Source organism: Rhamphochromis sp. 'chilingali' (assembly GCF_963969265.1).
Source record: "Rhamphochromis sp. 'chilingali' genome assembly, chromosome: 4".
Classification (NCBI taxonomy): domain Eukaryota; kingdom Metazoa; phylum Chordata; class Actinopteri; order Cichliformes; family Cichlidae; genus Rhamphochromis; species Rhamphochromis sp. 'chilingali'.
In genome coordinates, this window is record NC_137948.1 from 8452895 (window position 1) to 8476532 (window position 23638).

General features: G+C 42.4%; 1 protein-coding gene across 2 annotated transcripts; it reads right to left on the minus strand.

The window, feature by feature from the left end:
- Positions 1-13960: 13960 nt before the first annotated feature.
- Positions 13961-23233, minus strand: nfil3-5 (nuclear factor, interleukin 3 regulated, member 5). Of its 2 annotated transcripts, none has more exons than XM_080880545.1 (2): positions 22867-23233; positions 13961-17925 (listed from the first exon to the last, which is right to left on the minus strand). In XM_080880545.1, exon 2 carries the CDS (start codon positions 17370-17372, stop codon positions 15537-15539), a length of 1836 nt encoding a protein of 611 aa, XP_080736671.1. In that variant the 5' UTR covers positions 17373-17925; positions 22867-23233; the 3' UTR covers positions 13961-15536. The 2 variants fall into 2 exon arrangements, with proteins under 2 accessions (XP_080736671.1, XP_080736672.1); XM_080880546.1 differs by lacking the exon at positions 22867-23233 and adding an exon at positions 21220-22405.
- Positions 23234-23638: the final 405 nt, after the last annotated feature.

A 23638-nucleotide genomic window follows, 5' to 3' on the forward strand; every position in this document is an offset into this window, starting at 1 on the left:
AACAGGGGCTGCTGTTTTTCACAAACCCGGCAGAACAAATGGAAGAACAGTGAGTCAGGATGATTAAATATGAGATGTTCGCTCTCAGATGATGAGCACAGATTCCCAAACAGATCGAGGTTGAATTTTACTCATGCTGAGTGCATTGGATGGAGTGAAGCTCTGTTTAGACCAACACCTACTGACCCTGATGTGGACGTGTCTGCAACAAGTATTCATTTGTTTTGTAGTAAATGATTTCAATATTTTAATGTAACTTAATGAAATCTTGTCATTTAAAATTATTTATAGTGTTTCAGTATTCAGCTTTTAGAGCTACGGTGATGTAGTAAAAACGTGTCTGTATGTTTTTTCATGTTTTCTAGTCTTTGATGAAGTGCTGTAGAAATCATGTTAACATTTAGTTCTCATAAGCTCAACTCAGTTTTGTATCTGTTTGATCGAAGAAAGCTATTTCTCTTTTCTTTTTCTATGTTTCTTTTTTAATTTGCTACGGTGAAATGAAGGACTCTTTTTAAGTAAGATAATATGCACATTATGTATGTTTATATAGTCTGTGGCCTTGCCTGGATTGTGGCATTTGTTTTAAGTTTTAATGCTTACATGGGACATCACACAGATCATTTTCCCCTACCCAAACTGTTATTCAGGTGCCGCTTATGGTCACTAATGTCTGTAATCTGGGGTAATTATAGACCACCAGGCCTACTATAATAAGTCAGTTTGCATGCATCACTGTGCATGAAATTAATCTGAAAAATGGTTCTCGTATGTGAAAATAAGGATGAACTAGCATGTGAATTAAATTAGCAGGTTAGAGCTACTCTGTGAGGCTAATCCTCCTGAAAACTACCAGCCAGATGTTTTTATGCATCTAAGATGAAAATTTAAGTCAAGTTCAAAAGTGTTCAGTCACTGAACGACATAAAATATTTTTTGTTTTGTTTTTTAGCTTTTGCACACTGGTGGGTTGTTTTTTGCAGGATTTTGCATCACCCATTCATTTTAAAGCTTCTATGATCTGGTTTAAAAAAAAATCAAGTGAAAAGTTGGTAGCAAAAGGAGTGGCAGCTGCATTAAATGAAGGAAATGAATTAGCAGGTTTTCATCTTTGTTTGTTTTTTTGCACATCAGAAGTTCGGTATGAACATTTTTTAAACACTTTATTTCAGCAGATTCTTTATTTAAGTTTCATCTAAGCATTTGCTCATAATAACTGATGTTAAATGTTTAGTAATAAAATGATTTTTGTCATAGTGACACTGTAATCAGTTGTTTTAATTTATTCCATTTTTAATGGTGTGACTTCCTTGAACACAGAAGAAATGATACACTCGTCCATCCATCCATCCATCCTCATCCGCTTTGTCCGGGGCCGGGTCGCGGGGGCAGCAGCCTAAGCAAAGAGGCCCAGACCTCCCTCTCCCCAGCCACCTCCTCCAGCTTATCCGGGGGAACACCAAGGCGTTCCCAGGCCAGCCGAGAGATATAATCTCTCCAGCGTGTCCTGGGTCTGCCCCGGGGCCTCCTCCCGGTGGGACATGCCTGGAACACCTCACCCAGGAGGCGCCCAGGGGGCATCCTTGTCAGATGCCCGAACCACCTCAGCTGGCTCCTTTCGATGTGGAGCAGCAGCTGCTCTACTCTGAGCCCCTCCCGGATGGCCGAACTTCTCACCCTATCTCTAAGGGAGAGGCCAGCCACCCTTCGGAGGAAGCTCATTTCTGCCGCTTGTATCCGCGATCTCGTTCTTTCGGTCACTACCCACAGCTCGCGGCCATAGGTGAGGGTAGGGACGTAGATCGACCGGTAAATTGAGAGCTTCGCTTTTACACTCAGTTCCCTCTTCACCACGACGGACCGGTGCAGCGTCCGCATTACTGCAGCTGCAGCCCCAATCCGTCTGTCGATCTCCGGCTCCCTTCTCCCATCACTCGCGAACAAGACCCCGAGATACTTGAACTCCTCCACTTGGGGCAGGAACTCATCCCCGACCCGGAGTGGGCACTCCACCCTTTTCCGGCTGAGAACCATGGCCTCAGATTTGGAGGTGCTGATCCTCATTCCCGCTGCTTCACACTCGGCTGCGAACCGTTCCAGTGCGAGCTGGAGGCCCTCACCCGATGAAGCCAACAGAACCACATCATCTGCAAAAATCAGAGATGAGATTCTGAGGCCACCAAAGTGAAAGCCCTCCGCCACTTGGCTGCGCCTAGAAATCCTGTCCATAAAAATTATGAACAGAACCGGAGACAAAGGGCAGCCCTGGTGGAGCCCATCACCCGCCGGCAATGCGAACCAAGCTCTTGCAACGGTTGTATAGGGATCGAATGGCCCGTAGCAATGGGCCAGACACCCCACATTCCCGCAACACCTCCCACAGGACACCCCGAGGGACACGGTCGAATGCCTTCTCCAAGTCCACAAAACACATGTAGACTGGTTGGGCAAACTCCCATGCACCCTCAAGTATCCTGGAGAGGATAAAGAGCTGGTCCAGTGTTCCGCGACCAGGACGAAAACCGCATTGTTCCTCCTGTATCCGAGGTTCGACTAACGGACGAACTCTCCTTTCCAGCACCCTGGCATAGACTTTGGTGAGGGACCAAACAAAGAGCGATTCATAAGACCCTTATGAAAAGGAAACCGAGGGAACAGTTTACCCTGCCCGGGATAGGGTTACCGGGGCCTCGCCCTGGAGCCAGGCCCGGGGAGGGTGCCCGAGGGCAAGCGTCTGGTGGCCGGGCCTTAGTCCATGGGGCCCGGCCGGGCACAGCCCGAAGAGGAGACATGGGCCCATCCTCCCGCAGGCCCACCACCCGCAGGAGGCGCCATAGGGGTCGGGTGCATTGTGTGCCGGGTGGCGGCCAGGAGCGGAGGCCCTGGCGGACTGACCCCCGGCTGCCAAGACTGGCAATAGGGACATGATACACTCGTATCAGACTTTATTCACGGCAGAGAGAATTTGGTCCATATTGAAATGACGACGTCACGCAGTTACTGTAGATTTCCCGTTTCACCGCTTCTCACAGGTGTTATATTGGATTGAGATCTGGTGACTGTGGAGGCCATGAACTAATAGTCATCTTCAAGAAATCAGTTGGAGATGATCAGTTGGAGCTTCATGATGTGGCACATTATCCAGCTCACAGGAGCCACGTGTGGATAGGCACACTGTGATCAAAAAGAGATAGATATCGTCAGCAGTAATACTCAGCTAGGCTGTGGCATTTAAACGATGTGCAACTGAACAAAGAGGCGAGAAGTGTGCCAAGAAAATATTGTCCACACCATTAAACCACCACCACTGGCCAAAACCAATGGCAAAAGGTAGGAAAGAGCCATGTTTTCAAGTTGTTCACAGCACATTCTGGCCTTCCATCGGGCTGTTGCAGCAAAAATCAAGACTCAAAGACATCAAGACTTAAATCACCCTTTTCTGCAATTATGATGCTCAGTTTGAACTTCAGCACATCATCTTGAGCTTGTCTACATGCCTAAACGATACTGCCATGGGATTGATTAATTACATATTTGCATTAACAAGCGTTTGAGCAGGTGTACATAAAGTGACTGTGAAGTGTATATATGCTAGAAGCCTACAACACAAGGAAAACATTAGAGTGGCCCTTTAAATGCATGTCCCCTCGTGGGTTTTTTTAACCAGATAGGCTGTTAAAAATGTAACTACCTTAAAATGTGTTTAAACTGGGGGAAAGTTACTGTTTTTGAGACAAAGGAAGTCGGTTAGCGCTCTAGAAGACAGGCTTGTTTTTTACAGTGTAACCCTGCTGGATAAATGATGTGTTGTAGGCGGCCACTAGGTGGCGATAGTCACAAAGACTGCTTTTGAGGCGTTGCTTGGCGCCTTTCAAAAGCAAACAACTGGTTCACCCTTTAGTTAAACACTTCTTGGCCATGGCCTACATTTGATGCAATATCAAACGTGTTCGCTTAAAGTGTTTCATAGGAAACTGAGTTGAAATGAGAATAAAAATAAAAATAAAATAAAAAAGTCCAAAAACCACAACCAAAGAGCAGCAGGAACACATGAGGAAAGTCTAGTCAAGCAGGCCATTCTTCTGCTTCTGCACCCTTTACTCTGATGAGGCAGTGTGGGAGGTCAGAGTTCACACTGACAGATGTGTGGGAGGTTGTGACCTGTCTGGCCAGTTCTGCTGCCTGTGACTACAGCTCTGATGTTGGATTTCCATATTTTAAACTGTCAGTAGCATCAAGCTCAGAGTTACTGAGGTGTTTGTGAATCAAATATATTCCCCTCCTCTGATTATCAAGCTTAACAATACTTTAGATTAAATTTTTTCCTCCCTTACACTCTTTCTTTTATCTATGAAAAAAACAGTATAAATTGTATCAACATGTTAAAAGATTGCCTTTTCTTTTTATATATGCAGCAGCAGAATAATAAGATGAACTGAAATAATCAGTGGCATGGCCCTTGAGGGCAGAGCCGTTTTCTCTTCCCACTTGTGGTTTTTGGTTTCTTGTTGTCCTCCGCTGCCCCTGACGCCTCAGACTGATTGATTGTTTATGACGTCCGTTTTTTACAGGTCACTTCAGGCCATTTTCCTCATCTGAACTTACTCTGCAGATATTGTGGAATCAGCTGACAGGGTGACTAATAGTAAAGTGGCTTCATGTGAGTGGATATTATTTCATGTCAGTTCAGATTAGTCCTGCTGGGTCACAATACAGAACAAATATGGTTGCTTGAATGAAAAGCATTCAGCATTCAACTCTAAATTGTGCCTAATGCTGTAAATTTGTTATTTTAAGAACGAAATGTTTTACCTGGACGTTTTTTGGTGTGTATCTAGCAGAATGCATGTTAGAAGTTGTCATCTACAAAAATAAATAAATTAAATTAAATTAAATTAGTCATTAATTAGCAGCTTTGTTTGTTGGGTTTTTAAAGACACTTACTGGTTGGTTACATATTTTAAAACATTATGAAAATATGAATAGATTTTTTTATTAAAATGGCACAAATGATTTTTTATGCATTATATGTTTAAAAAGTTATTTAAATCCCCATACGATGCTGCTGACTCTAGCAAAACTAATCTGGTTTAATGAGCCTTTGGCTTAAGTTAATGAATTGGGTAATTTATTAAGTTAGGTAATAACTACAATACACAAAGTGTGACAGAGACATGCATGTAAGGCAATTGTTCAGGTTGGGGTCTCACATAACTGAAAAGCTATTATTCATTTAAATCCACTATAACCTAAAGTGTTTTCTTTAATGGCTTTTTCGAACTAAGCCACAGAAAATATCTACATGTATAACCTCACTGTTTTCTGTAGTAAATCCCAGGTCTTCATATTCAACTTTTAGATTTTCTTCAGCTAAATAATATAAATTAAATTAAACAACAATCCCATTAAGACGAAAAGTTATGCACAGTTTCTCACAAGCACAGTCACATACTTATACATTTAATCTAAACAGAGACAGCTGTGTTCAAAGCCACACGCCACTGATTCCACCTTCTCGTGTACATGAGTTGCATGTCTCCTGTTCACTCAGCTAATCACAGATTAGTGTGTGCATGTATTTTTCATAAGCGTGTCTGCAGAATGCATGCATGTGACGTGAGCAAATGTGTTCAGTGTGTGTGCGTGCCCGTGCATGTATGATCACACATATTGTAGATTTACAGTACAGTAGGTCAGTTGGAAAAGATTTGCTCACATGCTCATGGAGACATATTTCTAATATGTCTTTTGTTGTGTTGTCCTGCGTGTATGTGCTTTGCTAGTGTCTTAGCGTGCGTCCTGCAGAGCTCGTGCATCAGCAGGTCTGTGCTGTAACAGTGGACAGATGGGAAACATAGCTGAGACTAATCCAAAGGGGTTAATCCCTTAATAACCAACTACAAATGACTGCAGGTTACCTCACTGATTCCAGCTCCAACATGTTGTTTGTAGTCTGTCGGGCTGCTGGAGCGCCATTAAAGTTTGACTGTGAGGAGAATGCTGACTGGGCATTTATGTGGTTAAATAACACATCGCCAGCTTTGTGCACTGTATTGTGAGTTTTTTTGCAAACACTGCAGAAATGTAGAAGAGCTCACAAAAACAAAAGAAAACAAACACAATGTATGGACATGACCTAAAACATCATCAGAAGTGCAAAAAGTGCATTCAGAGAACCCGTTTGAACAAATGAAGAAAAAATAATATTTTCAGTGATTATTTTATAGAAGAAAAGATGCAATATTGCATATACAAAAGGGTCAAACATATGTGAACCTTTTCTTTTGGTGGCTGATGTGACTCCCTGTGTACCAATGTTTCTGTCATGATTGTATTTGAGTTTCTTTTGTTCAGCTTTTGATTTTATCAATTTTTTTTTTGATTGTCTATGTCTCCCTTTGTTTTTACACAGGGACAATAGATTTTATTATTTTTGGTAATAACTCAATTTTGTGTCTCTGGTTCCTTTGTTGCCTCTGTTTTGTTGTCTTGGAGGCATTTCCCCAAACTAACCGTTTCAAATCTGTGATCTTTGATGGTTTACTGCAATGAACTGCAATGAACTAAATCAAAGACATTTAGTGGAGTGAAATCAAGACTTCTACTTGACAGTGGTGTGTGTGTGTGTGTGTGTGTGTGTGTGTGTGTGTGTGTGTGTGTGTGTGTGTGTGTGTGTGTGTGTGTGTGTGTGTGTGTGCGCGCTAAGTGTTGCTGTCTTGGTGCACGTGGATAGTGCTTGATAGTGTTATAACGCTTTACTGCAAACGTAATGTCTTGTATTTAAAACAAAAAGCCAATTTTGTCTCATCTGTTTATTCAGTAAAGTGTAAAAACTGAGGTTACACCATCATTAAGCATCATTCTGATGGTGGACTGATGATTGATAATAGCCTATATAAAAGAGGCCTTTAGGTTCTTCAAAGCTGCCCTGGGCTCCTTCATGACTTCTGAAGTCGTTGCACATCTTGCCTTTGTGTGAGGATGACAAAACTCTTTAATCTTTTCATCTCTTTCACTTTATCTGATTGTATATTGAATTATCAATGTATTCAATTACTGACTGAATTATTTCTAATGGCCTGAAGAAGGCCATTAGAAATGCACTGGGCTGCAAAAATAAGTCCACAACAGTTGTACAACAGCCCTTGGCTCCTTTCTCTTGCTCTCACTAAACACTTTCCTGAAGATTATGTTCTTGCTGAATTCAAGCCATACTGAAAACAACATGAACATTTTGAAGTTTATTAGTGTCCAGAAAGCCTGCTTTGAGACTGACAACCCACTACTGCTACAGGCCTGTAGTCTTCCTCGGCTTCACAGCCAGATCCATTCTTTTGACATCTGGTTTCAAAAAGCTGAGATAGCGATAAGGAAAACGCTCACCCACGGTGGCATCATTCATTAGTACATTAGTAGTCTCTTTTTAAAACTTCTAGTGATTCCTTTTATTTGCTTTGCAAAGATCGTGCTTTGATAGTTCACCATTCCTTAAATAAAAAGACTTAAACCTGAGTCAGTCAATAACGGGAAACCCCCTGACTCCAATTTATCATCAAATGAACTTTTAATCATAGAGGTCTGCATGCTTTTTAATATTTCCTCAATACAGAAATGCCAAATAATGGAGTTTTCAGTTACCTTCTGCTCCCTTTATCAGCTTAAAAATCTCTTATGAATTTATGCAGAAATATAAAATGCTGTGCCAAAGGGCTTACAATCTCTTTCAGTCTTGCAGCTGCATGATTTTGAATACTTTCATGCATCCATGAATGTCTGTTATTATTTTTCCTTTCTGTCCTAACCTTGTTTAATCTCTAAAGCAATGGGGGATACGATATAGTCATTTTGAGTGGAAAGGTACTCTCAAATAAATCTGAAAATTAGCACATTGAAGCAAATCAACTGGATATCTTCCAAATAATCTGAAAAAAATCACTTTTTCTATATCACTATATAGCTTCTTTGCCACGCACATCAGTGGAAAATACTCCCTTTATTAAATAAACCTGCTCTCGTGAGCATAACTTGAATTTAAGCTGTAACTTTGTCCTCCTTAGATCCTATTTCTATTGATTTAGAAGGGATGTGTACCAAGAACCATTTGTCACTGTACGTGGACCTGTGAGTTTTACTTCCCCCATCTATACTGTTTGCTCACACTCATGGCTAAACTATGTATTTTGTGATGTGCTTCAGTAAATATTACACAATAATCAGTAAACCAGAACGTTAGAGATGAACATCACATTCCAGAGTATCTTAATCATGGTGCGCAAACCTGGCTAACAATTAGCTGGATGCATCCACACGCCGGCTATTTGACCAGCAGGAAACACGTGGGCTTGTTTCAAAATGAAAGTTTAAGGTTTAAGTAGAAAATCAGACTAATAAAGAGTGTAAAAGTTTGGTTTTTCACTGGTCATTAAAAAAAGATAAAAAGATAAAACTTACACACCTTGGTGCACTGCGGGATATTAAACTGTTAAACGTCCCATCAGTATTGAGCCAGTTTTAATTACAATCAATATATAAGCCCTTATTGCCATCCTGCAAATTGTTACTAGAAAACTTTGAAAATGCAGGTAGCCTCCTCTTCTGTGTTTAATTAACTTTATTGATCAGCGATGTTCCAGTTAAAATATTTATGGAGCACTGTAACAGCTCTGATTTAAAGCTATGGACTCGAACCAACGTGTTTGTGGACCATTAGAGTTCCTTTGATGTCAGTAAAATATTTGAATTGTCTACACACATCTTACAAATATGAATCTTTTTTTAATGTGGAAACAGGAAAGAGACATGCATAATGGCTGAGTCAGAGCTCTCCAACAGCTAGGTGGGAAGCCAACATGTCTAGACTGAATCAGGAGCTGTTTCTCTCTTAGGTAATGTGAATCTTTTACTGTGCAGATCTGCTGAATAACGAAAGGTTAAAGAGCGTGAAGAGTATATTTCTGAGATTTTGATCAAATAAAAGCTAAGAGCTTAGAAACAGTGTTGGGGATATTTCCCATGCTCTCAACTCTGGAAAACCTTTCTGCAATTGGATTGTGACAAGTGGCAGAACCAAGCCAGTTTTATAGTGGTGGCCAGGATGAGATCATTACTTACGCTGAGGTTAAACATAAACAGATGATTCATTACAGTTTTTCTGCATGACAAATCATTGGTGACCAAATGATTTGTGGTCACTTCCTGTTACCGGGCATGAGTGCCCTGTTGGAGTAAACCATTACCACGACAATCTTTTTGTGAAAAGCTGAACTGATTAACAAAATGTGGAATTGTTGAATGTTTGGTGATTTGAAATTGGCCGTGGTTTGAACGTGAGCACAAATGTTTGTATGTCTTACAATTAACTCGAAAACAGACTGCAGGGCTGTCCAGGATGTAACCTTGTCTTTCACTGTGTGACAGCTGGATAGCCTGAAGCCCCCGCTGAAATGCATAAGCAGTTTAAGGAATAAATGGGTGGATATTTGTGTAGGGAAAGAAATGAAACTACCATACTACATCGGACAGTGAGAGAAGTTCAAAGCTGGCTGTAGGATGGGGACAAATTTCACAGTGTTACACAGTTTATATGATTGTAGCATTAAATAATGCACAGATCATGGTGACACCTGGCATTCATGGAAAAAGAAAGACAAATGGAAAAGATGGAGGTATCTAGTTGAGTTGTAGCATTAGTTATATCTTCCAGATCTTGTGATCTGCGTAAGCAGGGGGTAGCATGGAAACAAATACGGAAAAAAGACGTGAACCTCTGCTCTACATACTTGAAATTTAATGCCCTTGCCAAGTTTCTTTTTAAAGACAACACAGTGTTCCTGAAATCTCAGTGAGCTGGCAGTGTAATGGGTTTCACTGTTGATTGTTTGGCGTGGCTGTTAGTCAGTGGTAGCCATGGCCACCCCTGGCTTCACCTTGGCTCCACCGGGGATCATGACCACAATTCAACATCGAAGAGCAAAACTGAATTAAGCTTTAGGAAAACAAAATTACAGCCCATTAAATTCAACGGGCACATGATGCATCGCTGAAGTCAGAGTGAAAGGGTACGACTCTCTGTACCCTCCGTTTGGACAAACACGCCTACAGCCTTCTTCCTGTAGCACAAGGGCACAAGATATGGTAATACGTGGTTTAGCATTGCATAACATGGAGCTGATTCATCTCTCACACATGCGCATACCAACACGCACACAGTTCTTCCCTGTGGCCTACTTTCATTTCAGAAGTGCACAACTTTCTTGTGTCCTATTTTAAGGCTATGATGTAAATGCTGTGTATACAGATGTGTGTCTATGTGTGTGCTAAAGTGTGTCACTGAAGTTGGCAGTCCTCAAATCATTGTTCTACACACATCTGTAGGATTAGACACACATACATTGAGTGACCTATTTTACAGTGCTCTGGCGGTCAGAGGCAGCAGAGACTGAATGGGTCATGGCAAGCAACATAACTCTGTCCTGAATGGCAGCCAACCAAGCATGTTCAACAGAGGAGTCATTTTTCTCCCTTTTTCTCTCTCTGGCTTCCTGCAGGCATGCACCAACTCTAAGCCCCATTTGTTGTGTTGCAAATAAAATATGCTACATTTTGTTGATATCACACTTTTATGTTGATTTAATTTAATACTTTGAAGGTGTAACTTTCAAGTTGCAAATTCACTCTCAGCAGCTAATCACGACCCCAAATCTGAATTCAGATCATTAGAGTAATCATAACAGGAAAAGGCACGGGATTTTAATAGCTCTAACAATGCTCAGAGAAGGAACTTGAGACTCTCCTAGCCACCATGTCTAGTCATGCTTCAAAGAGTTTAATAATTGATTAGCTGAATTCCAGAGTTTCTTCAACAATCTCTCTTCTGTGAACCGAGCTAATGTCTGATTGTTTTTGTAGAAAAACAAAATCTAACCAATTGCAATCAAATCAAGACTTTTTGGGGGGCTTTTAGCTCATAATGGTGCTATTTTTCTTCTTTTTTTTTCAATTTGACATGCTTAAATCTTTTTATAGGCATTAGAACATTCAAACTTTTGCTATTCAAAGTTTATGAGGACTTGAAGGTAGGTACATTTGTCTTCACTGCAACGCAGCAGCAAGATTCTTTCATCCTCTTGGCTTGTAAATTTCAGCTCTTTAAGAAGATTTTTTTGATTCTGATTGTATTGGATACCAGCTTGGCATCATTTAAAAATTTGCACATTCTCTTTATGTGGAAAAGGGTTTAAAGAAAGGATTCAGATCCACACATACCAACGCGGAAGCTGAAATACACACTCTTCAGCTTCATCTTCCTTACCCGATCGCTGCCTCTCCCTGCGCTGCTGACCTACATACTGCAGCATCTGAGTTACATAACCAGCCGGGGCTGTTGATCACTGCAGGCAGAGCAGGGCCAACACCCCCTTGCTCACTCTCTTTCATAAACACGCACATATACCTCTCACTACAACTTTTAACTTCTTTCATATTTTATTTTAGCAAAGTTTCTGTCGTGGGTCATGTAGCCACTGCTACTGTGCACACATGGGGGGCAGGTAGGTGAGTCTGTGGCGTTTGTGTCAGGTAAAAATAAACTATAATTTGAAATGAGGTCAACTCAAATCAGAGCTGAGTATCTAGCTCATGAGTCACTATCAGATGTTCTGACTCGGTGGGAATGTTGCAGTGACATTTATCAAGGTGGATATTTATAAATTCCTTAGGAGATTGAATCTCGCAGACAAAAATATCCACCTGCTCAAACTATGGTTATGTAATGAAGTAAAATATATATGCATCAATTACGTCAAAGAATGGATAAACTGTAATAATAAATCTCTCAGAGCTTTCCACTGTGTGTGCATTTTATACATGTATATCTATAAATTTCAGCTGGAGCAAACGCAAACTTGACTCCAGTGTGTAACTGTGCATTTGTGTACTTGTGTGCTACTGACCTGCTGCCTCAGGCAGCAGCAAGAGTGCTTTTTATGAGTAGTTTGCTCAAGTTTATGCTGTAGAGGAATTTGATGTAACTCTATTCTATTCCTTCCCCCTTTCTCTTTGTCTCCCTCCACTCTGAATAACCCCACTCTTTGTCTCTCTCACTCCTCACCCTCTTCTCTTCTATCCCTCCTCGCTGACCTACTTTTACTCTCCTGGCTTGTTTTCACAAGCCTCTGCACAATACAAAGCAGTTTTTACAGCTCAAAGATGTGCTGGGGAAAAAAGGAGGGGATAAGAGAAAAAGAGCAAGCGATATTGATGACAGGGATGAGGGAGGAGAGGAAGGAAATTGGGGGTGGATGGAGCGCGAACTACAAGGCACTGCGGTTTTCTCGGGAATGTCACCTTGTTAGAGTCGGCTGGTGGTTGGTTTGGATAGCTGAAATAAAAACACATCAGTGTCAAATTGCTGAAAACAGGAGGTCACTCTGTGGTCAGCTGCCTACATCCTTATTCCATTTTTGTGAAACTCACATGGAAGCATTATGTGCTGTGGATGCAGCGAATCTGCGTCATAAATTGCACAATGTGAACTACTTAGAGGCTGAAAACATGTTGATGAGATATTTGTTGGGGTCCCTCCCATCTTTGTTGACCTTTTCAGACCAGAGTTGCTCTCTCTTGAGATTCTCTAGCAACTTGGGTGTTCCTTTCACATTGCAAAACCTCTCTATCTGAAAGGTTCTCCTTTTTGTTATGGCTCTTATGTAACCCGTGTCAGTGGCATGCACTCAGCATGCCAGCCTGCTGTTCCCATTAGCTTGTGTTTCATTAACGGCAGGATTGCTCGGAGATGTCAGCATTTAGTTTGATGCAGTTTTCTCCCAAGAGACTTGTGTAACTTGTTTTGGCTTGTTGCACGTTAAAACACTTTTTTTCCTCCCTTTATTTCTGCAACTAAAACAAGAATTGAGCAATTCTGGACAACACCAGAAACAGAATTTATCACAACCTCAACTTTGATTTTCTGATGAAACACAACTTAATGTGCAGTATGAAAATTAATTTCAGCTGAGTATCTGTAAAAAGTCTGACTTTTGGTTCAATCCATCAAGTGAGGCAAGGCTGTGCTGGTGACACATACTTGCTAACCAGTACCTATTTACATATACAATAGCATCATCAATTTGACCTGTGTTCTTTGCAATATTACCTGCAATTCTCTTTTTAGGATTGTTTTTGTGGTAAATTCTTGGCAAAAGTGCCACTAAATGCTCCATAGTGCTCAAAAGCTACTTGCAAGTTTCGTCTTTCCTGTGGCACACATGACGTAAAAACAGCAACCTCCATGTAAATGGGACCAATAAATGGGCAAAAACCTCAAACATTTAGTCCCTAAAACCAAAACCACTGAGCTAAAAAGCTTAAAATGAACTGAGGTTGCAGAACATAAGATATTTCTAGGTATAGCTTTACTAAATCTCTTCAAGACTATTGCCTAGTTTTGGTTAAATGTTACCTCCTATTAGTTGTTGCATACAAACTGTAATTGCACTGACACTGTATTCCTTGTCAGCTTTATTTCCTAACAGGTCTTTAAATGAAATTAATTAAAGCAATAAGTTTGATTTTATTGTTATATTGTTATATTTGATCTGCTGAATAAAATACTCTCTGGGAGCAGGTGTGACTTTGAAAGGTGATATTTTTGGTTTCCATCGCAGTCATGTTTAGTTTGTACCTGTCAGTATAAATATATCACATGAATATTCAGACCGAGATCTGGGTTAGCCAACAGATGCCCTGCTGTACTGATGTGCCACAGTCAGTAAATGTTTGCCAGTCGACAGTATGAAGTGATGACGTGTTGAAGTGGTTCCACACCGAGCTGGCAGACTGGGAAGTGACCATCTGAGTGCTGTGAATCAGCTAGTTGGATTTCTCCTTGTCTGGATAATTTCCTGTCAAATTTCATAAGAACTCCAAAAAAATCCAAAAGAGACGTATATAAATTCAACAACATTTTATTTTTTTTCCCCCCATTTTGAATCTTTCACAATCGAAAATGAGTGTTTTTTTCTAACCATTTGCATATCCACGTGAAGTATAGCATTACATAATCACTTCTGGCCAAGCTTTATTCATTTTTTTTTCTCTTCTGAAAAAGCTTTTCAGCAAAGGTTATACAATAACACAGAGTACAAACGGTAACTGGGGCAAAGGGTAGCATGAATAAATACACAGCACAACCAGAAAGAGTTTAGAGCAAAAATGACACAAGTGAATGACAGAAAAATACACATAACAGCGAAAAGAATAACCGAATACAACAGAAAATAATATTAATAAAACAATAATAAAATAATGACAGCAGTATACAAGAGATAGACAACTTTACATTTATACATAGTGGCCAGAGGCAGGCACCAGGAAGTGAAACAGTTAAACTTGTACATACTTTATGATCTACTGCAGCTACAGTTGCTAAAACTCAGTGCGGAGGTGAGCGGGATCGTTAAGACGCTGCCAACGTGGGGACAAGGAACAACACAATAAAGAGGCACCTTATGAAGAGAGAGAGCAGCTTTGCTGGTTGTGACTGGAGAGCCATTTCATTTACTGGACAGACGATTTTTGTCTTGAAATGAAGACGTATTGATTTCTGTTGGATGGCCGGCAAACAAGGTTCACCTTGTGCTTGCCAACAGGAAAGTGTGACTGCATAGCCTGGACTGATATGCGAGTAACTGGCCTTCGCTTGTTTTGACAACTTTGAGTGTCAAAGAGGTCAGATCCTCTAAATAAGGACCCCGATCTGAACTCAAACTTTTAAAAAAAGAAGGGTACCTCACTTATTTGATTTTTTTTATTTTTTTTTACAAGTTGTGGCTCATACTTTTAGTAAAAGAGAAACTTTGAGGCGTTTTGTTTTTTTTTTAAACAAAAAAGGACTGTACAAGGTGTCTCGAAACAACAAACAAGCTGATCGCTTTAAAGTCTACGACTTCCACATCCCAATGCTTTAATTTTTATTGTTTTTGCCACAGTTTTCTTCTTAAAATATATATTCCATATATGCAAATTTATATGTCACAGTAATATACAATCTAAGTGCTTCAATAGTGAAGAGGACTTGTGTGCAGATCGTTCAGAGAATGGAGAGGAAGAAGAGGGACGAGAGGGAGGAAGAATGTAACTCTTTGCCAAAAGGGGAGATGTTAAAGGAAGGATGTGTGTCTTTGGTTAAAGGAATGTTCCCATAATGCCACAATAAACACTGGCCAGCCACTAAGGCAGTTTACAATAATGAATAATTGAATAATGTTTGAATTTTCCATGAGGGAAATATCCCAAACTCCAGCTCTGAAGAGTTTCATTCTGTCACATCCCTCATTAATCTACCTGGAGGGATAGGCGGGAGGTAGGAGAGAGTACAGGAAGGGGTACAGGTGACACAGTGAAACTTGGTGGTGAAATCACATCCTAACTACATCTCACACTGATCACTGGCTTCTTTTATACCTCGCAAGGTGCCAATGTGAGTGACAGTTCTTTTTTGTCTGTCCACCGCAGACGACAGCTGCTCGTATTTGTCCTTAATCTCGCCTCTTATTGCGCCCACCGCTCCCACCGCTGGATCCCCTTTTACCTCCCTCATTTTTAGCCTCTGGCCTCTCATTCACCTGACACTTGATGTCTTCCACATACTCTGGCTCATTCTCAGCATCTTTGCTCTCCCCGTTGCCATTGCCACTGTGAGGGTTGCTGGACAGAGCTAGGTAAGGATGCTGAGGCAAAGTGGGAGAAGGGGACATCGAGGTCCTGACCAGTCCCTCCACCTGTGCTCTCGATGCCCCATTGGACAGAGCTCTGTACTTGAGGCGGAGCTTGTGGGGAAGGGCAGTGCCTTTGACCTCGGCTTGGCACTCACCGTACAAACCACCAATTCCCTCAATCTTCTGGTGGTAGCTGCTGATATCTGAGGAGGATGAGGAGGGGGATTCATCATCTGTGGAGCCCTCCTTATCAGAGCTACGAGGGTCTCCGTCACTTGAACAAGTGTCTTTAGCAGAGGAGTTCTCCTGATAGAAACCATCAGCTTGGGGACCTCCCTCATAGGTGAGCACCGGGGGCTCTTCATCCAGTGTGTTGAGGTAACCATTGTGCTGTATGAAGGAGGACCTCCGCTCCTCGTTGTTGTGGATCAGATCAGGGGCGAAGGGGTTCTGGTGGTTTTTAGTGTGCTGAAGACTGTGGTTGTCATGCTGCTGATTATACCTTTGCTGCAGTTCCTCTATTGACTCAGAGTGACCGTTGGTGTACTCATACTGTGGAGAGTCCAAGGTCTTCGTTCTCTCCAGCTTCTCAGCGACCTCTGTGATGGTCATCGAGCAGTCGGAGAACTTGGAAGTCAGCATGTCCTGACAATGTTGAGGAGCTCTGCTCTGCTGGGACTGCTGCTCCTCAGACCTCTGGCTCTCCATGGGATAACAGCCACTGCTGGAGCGATACAAAATGACGCTCCTTTGAGCTGAGGTGGCCTGAGGAGCGGGGTTGGAGATCTCCATGTGGCACTGCTGCTGTTGCTGTTGATGATGATGCTGGAAGTCCATGACATTTTCAGCCAATGGGGGGCTTTGCTGGTGAGGAGAAACCAGAGCACTGTGGCTGCCATGGTAAGCCCCATTCTGCATTCCATTGGGGATCCCATTAGTGATCCCACTGGGAATCATGTTGTTTTCCAGACCAGCCATCTCCATGCTTGTGGGCTCCTTCTTTATGTTGTAGCTCATGGGTTCAGGGCTGGAAGAGCTGTCAGACATGTCAGACACGGAGCCACGGGGGGAATATTTGGGGAGCGTGGAGTGGCGCTCGCCGAGACTCGACTGTTCAGCTTCTGACGAGTCTGAATTCAGCATCACCTGGGATGCGCTGGAGTAGCCGCTGCTCGAAAGGTATGCGTTACCATTCGGGGTGCCGTTGGTGCTGCTCCCATTGCCGCCAGTGTTTCCATCAGCGGCGCTGTTGGAGATTTGCTGACTTTTCTCCATGTAGGAGGCTGTGCTGATGAGGCCAAAGCGCAACTTGAGCTGAAGGAGCTCCGTCTTGAGACGAACATTCTCCTCATTCAGTGCCATCACTCGGTTTTCCAACACCATGTCATTGAGGCGACGCTTTTCTCTTGAGCGCTTGGCTGCTTCGTTGTTCTTTCTCCGTTTTTCCCAATAGCAAGCATCTTTCTTCTCATCAGAAATGAACTCTCTCTTGCGACGGGAGGTGACGGTAGGCTTGCTACCTTTAGACTGGCGGCTAATGCGTGCCGATCCTTCGGGAGAAGGGGATGGCAGGCTCCCATTGTACGGGGAAAAACTGTCACCCTCCTCGTCATTGTTATTGCTGGTGGATGGGAGGTGTATACTGAGACTTTCCATGTTTTCTTCCCCGCAGGGTGCTAGAGTATCACTCTAGCAAAGGGCAAAGGGGGAGTAGGGAAAAAATGTAAAACTATATGAGCCTTCTGCTTTGTTACTAAGACGTCTGACCTATGTCGCAGGTTCAGCGAAAACTTCTGGATGAGGTATTTGTGCTCCTCGAAACGAAAGCCTCATTGATTTCTGTTACTTAAATTATAATATCAAAATGTTCAAGTGTCTAAATTAGCCAGGAAGATTAAAAAGAGGTGGAACTCCACAAAAACCTCAGACATTGAAGTAGTGTTCTGAGCAAGAAAACTAAAACAAGAAACTGTATTTTGTGCAAACGGTTTTCCAGCTGTCTTGGCAAGTAGTTCAAAGTAGTCTCTGGAGGTTCGTTTGGGGTGACTTTGAGTTTATCAGTGTCTTCCTCGATCTTCAGCAGAGCTGTGATGTCTGTCAGACCCGCTTCTTTCGGTGTCTTACATGGGATGTAGGTCGGTCTGTCTACTTTTGGGTTCTTTAAGGATCCAGCTTCAACGCCGCCGTTAGTCGACCACTAAATGGGTTACTGAAACAGTGACAGAGGAAGGGAGGGGAACAGAAGCAGAGAGGGAGTTAGATTAGCTGTAAAATTACTCCAGTTCATTGTGACATGTATTTACATGCAAGTCAGTTCAGGTTATATGTATTAACTGTAGTACAAAGCTTTACTCTGGGTGCTTTTGGTCTAAGGGTTGAGATCAATACACCGTCTATTCAGTTCAATTCAGCCAGCACAGAAAAAACTATGACATAACCCCCGAGGGTTTAGACAGTGTTTTTCTGTCTTGTCTGTGTTTGACTGACTTCAGAAAGAAAATGAAGCTGGTTGCAGAGTCTGGGTAGCCACACACACACACACACACACACACACACACACACACACACACACACACACACACACACACACACACACACACACACACACACACACACACACACACACACACACAGGGCTGAGTCTGGGAATAAACATGTGTATGTGCTCTTGCTGCAGAGCTCTTGTGTAAGACGGAGCTCTATCACATAACTAGAGCCGAGGCAGGCTGACCTGCTGCCAGCTCTGCAGAGACTGACAGATAAAAAGCTAGAGGGGGAATGATACAAATGTGATCTGCACACTGATTCGGCTTTACCGTAGTTGTAAAATGACAACACAAACTGTGCATTTATGGTTTCTACTTATAGATTTCATTTTCTAAAATATGGGGAAGAGGGCAAAAAGGGGTTTGTCTTTTGCCACAGCTTCTCTGGTAGTTCATCTCACTGACTGAATTTACTCAACACCACAAGCCGCTGAACTTCCTTGTGCGGTGTCAACATCTTATCAACAGGAAGCCTTGCCCACCCGACCTGTCTTGCAAAGTTAAAAACAATGGCAAATGCAGCGCAGGCGGATGTTGACAGTCGTGGTGTGTTATGTAATAACTAGATCTGCCCTTATTTTTCTTTGCCTCACTCACTCCATTGGATTACACAGATGATATGCATTAATTAAGAACACGTCATTACACAGGGCCCTGAAGTCCTTTACAAACATAAAAACATCCTTTTTACGACACACACGCATACACACTGAGCAAATGCAATAATCTAGGTCACTGTGCCTGTGGGCAACAATGGCTCTGGTGTCGCTTTTCATTTGCAATAACGGAATTAAACAGCGCACAAACATGACCTTCTTCTATCATTAGGAGCGCAGGAATCCCCGCTGAATATTCTCTGCTTTGTGACTTGATTACTGCAATTCTACTGATTACGTTTTTATTATGTAGATTTACAGATTTATTATCGCTGCCCGTCCTATTTGAGTCCTTCTGTTAGTAAAAATAAGACGTAGCACAGAATTTAAAAAACAAAACAGAAAGCAGATCCGGTTTTGCTTCGATATTCGCCTTGTGCTCTTTCAGTGCAGTGAAGCCTTAAATGAGACAAAAACCAAAAGAAACAGACTGTTCCTGTTATGTAAACGATGGACCGAAGTCAATGAGAGGAGAACAAAAGCTCTCACGAACAAGACAAGTTCATATCTACCTCTGCTATTGTGTTTTTTTGTTTTCCTATAACAAACCACTCATTTTGTACCGACAAGACAGTGCTGCATAACTATCTAATCTAGTGATCTCTTCTCCCGACCGGTGACTGCATTTCTTCTTCTTCACTGCGAGTCAGTCACCCTGTTACATAATCTCACTTTAAAAAAAAAAAAAAAACCCACATTGTGACCTTGGAACAGCTTGAAAGCTGCCCTGAATAACTAACCATTTATTTAATCATGTGTTATGTTGTAACTCAGGGGCAAGGTCTATTGTAGATATGCTGCAGGCTGGTCTTATAATTGAGTTGGCTTTGTCTTGTTGGCTGCTTCTTCTCAAAAAACTTGTGTAAAGCCCCACTGGACCATAAGCGCTTTGAATACGAATAGCAACAGATGTGGAAACACGTAGGATGACCCCTCCCCACCCACCCCTTTCCAATCCTGAAAAATCTTTGTAAAGACATGCAGGAAGAGTGTGTGTGTGTGTGAGGTGGTGGTGCGAGGGTGGTGCGAGACAAAGGAGGGTGGGAAGGAAGCTCACATACGTCTATGTTGTCCCAGTGACCTAGAAACGACGCTAAGCGGTAAACACTCCTCCTGTATTTGACGGTGCGCCATAAAATAGGTCAGTGGGACTGCAACGAAGGGAGGGCAGGAGAGGGAAAGAGAGTATTAGAGTGCACTCTAAAAATAGAGCAACAGAAAGGTGAGGGAGTGAGACGCAGAAGTAGAGAGAGATTTCTTTTTTTTTTTCTAAAGGAGGGGGGGGGGGACATGAGAGGAATTTTACAGAATCTGCAGCGGGAGCAAAAAAAAAAAGAGACCCACTTGAATACGTCATGTGCCTAAAAATCATATTACGAAAGCCTCGGTGATTTTCACGCAACATTAATTCCTGTCCGCTCCAGAAACGTTGCTACGCCTTTTGCTGCACACAACAATAAGAATCGGCAGCAAAATTGATAGTGAGCGATACAGCACTGACGTCAGAGCACACACCCATCTCTGCAGCCAAATTCACATATAACAGGTTCTCTCTTAGGACTGCAAGGGGAGGGGCTGCTGTTGTTGCTCGTAGTGTACGTGCTCTGAATTTCTCTTGCTACAGAGAAAAGCTTGTGTAATACATGCGTAATACACAGAAGCAGGAGCTACAGGTTAAAGTCTCTGAATGTCTTCCAATCTCTCTTACCCAAGACTAATGCTAGAAAATAAAGGGATACTCAGCGTGGTATAATCTAACTGGCTTTTTCTGCAGAAGCTAATTTCCCCATTAAGAAGAATTATTCACTCCAGCTACTGTACGGATTGTTTCCGTGTTTTTCACTGAGACACAACTTTGAAGTAGTTCCCAGACACTTGCCGCTCCAGGAAGAATGCTTCACCTCTGACCCCTCTGAGGCAAGCGTGAGTAAAACACATGCCGTCCTCTTCCTCTCCCCCATCTTTTAAATGATCCAACACCACACACGTGGAGGGGCCCCAGCTAGGAACCATTTTGCCCTGCGGCTTTGTGTTAAACAAAACTAAGAGACGGGAATCCAGACATTCCAGGTCAGCTACGGGGACATATATACGACTACGTGTCATTTAGCAAGTACCCAAAGTAACAAGTGACTAAATGAAACTTTGAACTGTGGGCTAAAGACAACAAATTATTCTCGATTCACTTATCTGTGAAAATTCTTTATTCATATGCATTTTAATAGCCTTTCAAGAGCCTTTTTTCTTTTTAGTCAAATCTGATTTGCATTAAAGTATGTGTCAAAAGTTTTTGTTACTTACATTCACCAGATAAGTGTGGTGCAGATTTGCAAAGTAAAAAAATAAAAGTTGCCAAAACCATGGAAATAGCTGAACTTAGATAAGTCTTCTGCCATCTGTGTTCCTGTATTCCTCAGAGCAACAGACAGAGCAGCCAAAGTAGTCCACCGCTTGCCCTGTTAAACCTCATGTCTCCTCACCCAGATACAAGTCTGACCTATATTCAGAAAGCTGGTCGGGACAGAGAGCAGTGGCTCTGAAACCAGACCAGCTGGCAGTAGGTGGACTAACCAAAACTGTGCCTGCTTTTGCCAGACAGGGGTTTCCACACATTGCATCACATCCTGAATGCTCACTTGTTATTCTAACTTTACAAACGGTCTCCCTAAGCCCTCACTGGAATCTTGTTTGAGACACAAAAATAAAAGAAAACAGTGTTATATCTGGTTCAGCCTTCTGCTTTTTCTGCTCGGTGCTTCCTTTGTGGTGGAGAAAAAAGAAAAAAGACTAAGCAAGTTAAAAATAGCTCGCAGACACTGAGTAGCTGGGTTACATCACTGATAGCAGCTTTTCTGGCTAAATGCCTTCTTTAGATACAAGAATTTTGTTGTTAATGTAGATATAAATGACAGGGGAAAAGTGCAGGGTGGGAACGAGAATCAATTACAAAGCGTCTCTGTCCCAGGAGGGAGCTGCTATTTATTGCTTTTCCCTGCGGTGTGCTGGTTATGTCATAGCCTCCAACTCCCTCAAAGCAAAGCTCTGTGCTTTACTTAACGCACCTTATGAGTAAAAAAATAAATAAAATAAAAAATCGCCCAGTGGCCCACTTTGAATAGAAATCAGACATTTCCCCCTTTGCATGTGACCATTTATTTAATAAATCCCCAAAACCCAACCAAGTAATCTTTCTCAACGGAGAAAAAGCCCTAACATATGTTTACACACACCCTATCTGCAAATCATTTGTCCAAAACTCGTTTAAAAAATATGATTTTTTTTCCTTTTATCATTTACTCTGACATGAGATTCCCACAGATGTCTGTGATAGACCTTCAAATTAATTCATAACCTCAAAACAGCCATGCGTTAATCCCAGCCTTTGCATTAGCTGGGCTGCCAATATCTGGGTAACTGAACTGATCCAATGACCTACATAAAAATATCATGCCAATATGCCACGTGCAGGAGCTAATACGGTGTATTGACCGCACAGCACAGTCCGAGCCGAGCAGCAGCAGCCCCGTGCTCCCTGGAAAACACCACCATGAGAGGAAATTACATCGCTTTGACATTGACCTCATAGTGTGCGGCGATACGGCCAACCACGTTTTTACCAAGCGGACTCGGTGTTTCGTAAAAGCATCAAAGAAACAAAAAAGGCAACAAAACGCCAACTGAAGTATCACACTTGCCCGGTGAGCTGCGTGTTTTACGTGACACAAAAAGAGCCGCATACGGCTGAAAGTCACGGAGGGACGCGGGATCTGCCGGCGCAGCCGAGAGTCGCCATGTGAACAATAACCGGCCATGAGCATCACGTCCTCGCCTCAAAACACACTCACACACACCCAGAGACGTATCCACCCGCACAGAATGATTAAAAAAAACATGCAAATAGGCAGATAGAAACAGCACACGGCAGCCAGCCGCTCAGTTATAACCTACCTTTCCACGCAGGAGAGGGACGAAAACATTCAGGCTTCCCCGACACAAAAGCTGTCTCGCTCCCGTTTCCTCCTTCCCGTGTCCCTTTAGAAGAAACCTCCCGACTGAGAAAAAAAAACTTTCTTCTCCTTTTCCTGTCGCTGCTCGGGTCAGCTGTCGTTGAGTCAGTGGGTCGGCTGGATGTCCTTTCTGTCTTTTGGCTCGGACTGCCCGTGTGTTGTGCGCTGCAGGACACTTTGCTCCAGTTTCTCCGGTTCCCTTTCTAGAAATATGTGTTAGTAGGTCAGCAGTTGCATAACAGCTCTTAGGCTGCCTAGTCACGTTTCTGTCCACTGTCTCTCCGCGCGAGACTCTCTCTCACCCCCCTCTCTGTGTGTGTTATTAGCCCCTCTCTTTTTGTTCTCCTGCCCGCCCCTTAATCTCCGGGTTCTTCCTTACTCCACGTTGTAATGTCATCTCATTTACAAGATTTTCTAACGAGGCCACGAATGCCTTTAAACAGACGCCATGGCCCAACAACAGCACGACCTGTTAATCATCAGAAACACCCGTATAAATAAACGAATGACACCAAGGAAACGAAAGAAGAGGGAGGAAAACACACTCATTGTTAACTGACAATATATAGGATGAAGCGTATTACACATACTGGGAAACAAAAGTTTCATAAAAATCATAATAATAACTGATGTTTGTTTACCACTCTGGCTTGTTTATTTATTTGTTTATTATTAATATTAATTTGATCCAAAACTATTTCTCACAAAATAAG

Coding starts and splice junctions, on each gene's coding strand:
- nfil3-5 (XM_080880545.1), bottom strand. CDS start 17,372: ATGGAAAGTCTCAGTATACACCTCCCATCCACCAGCAATAACAATGAC.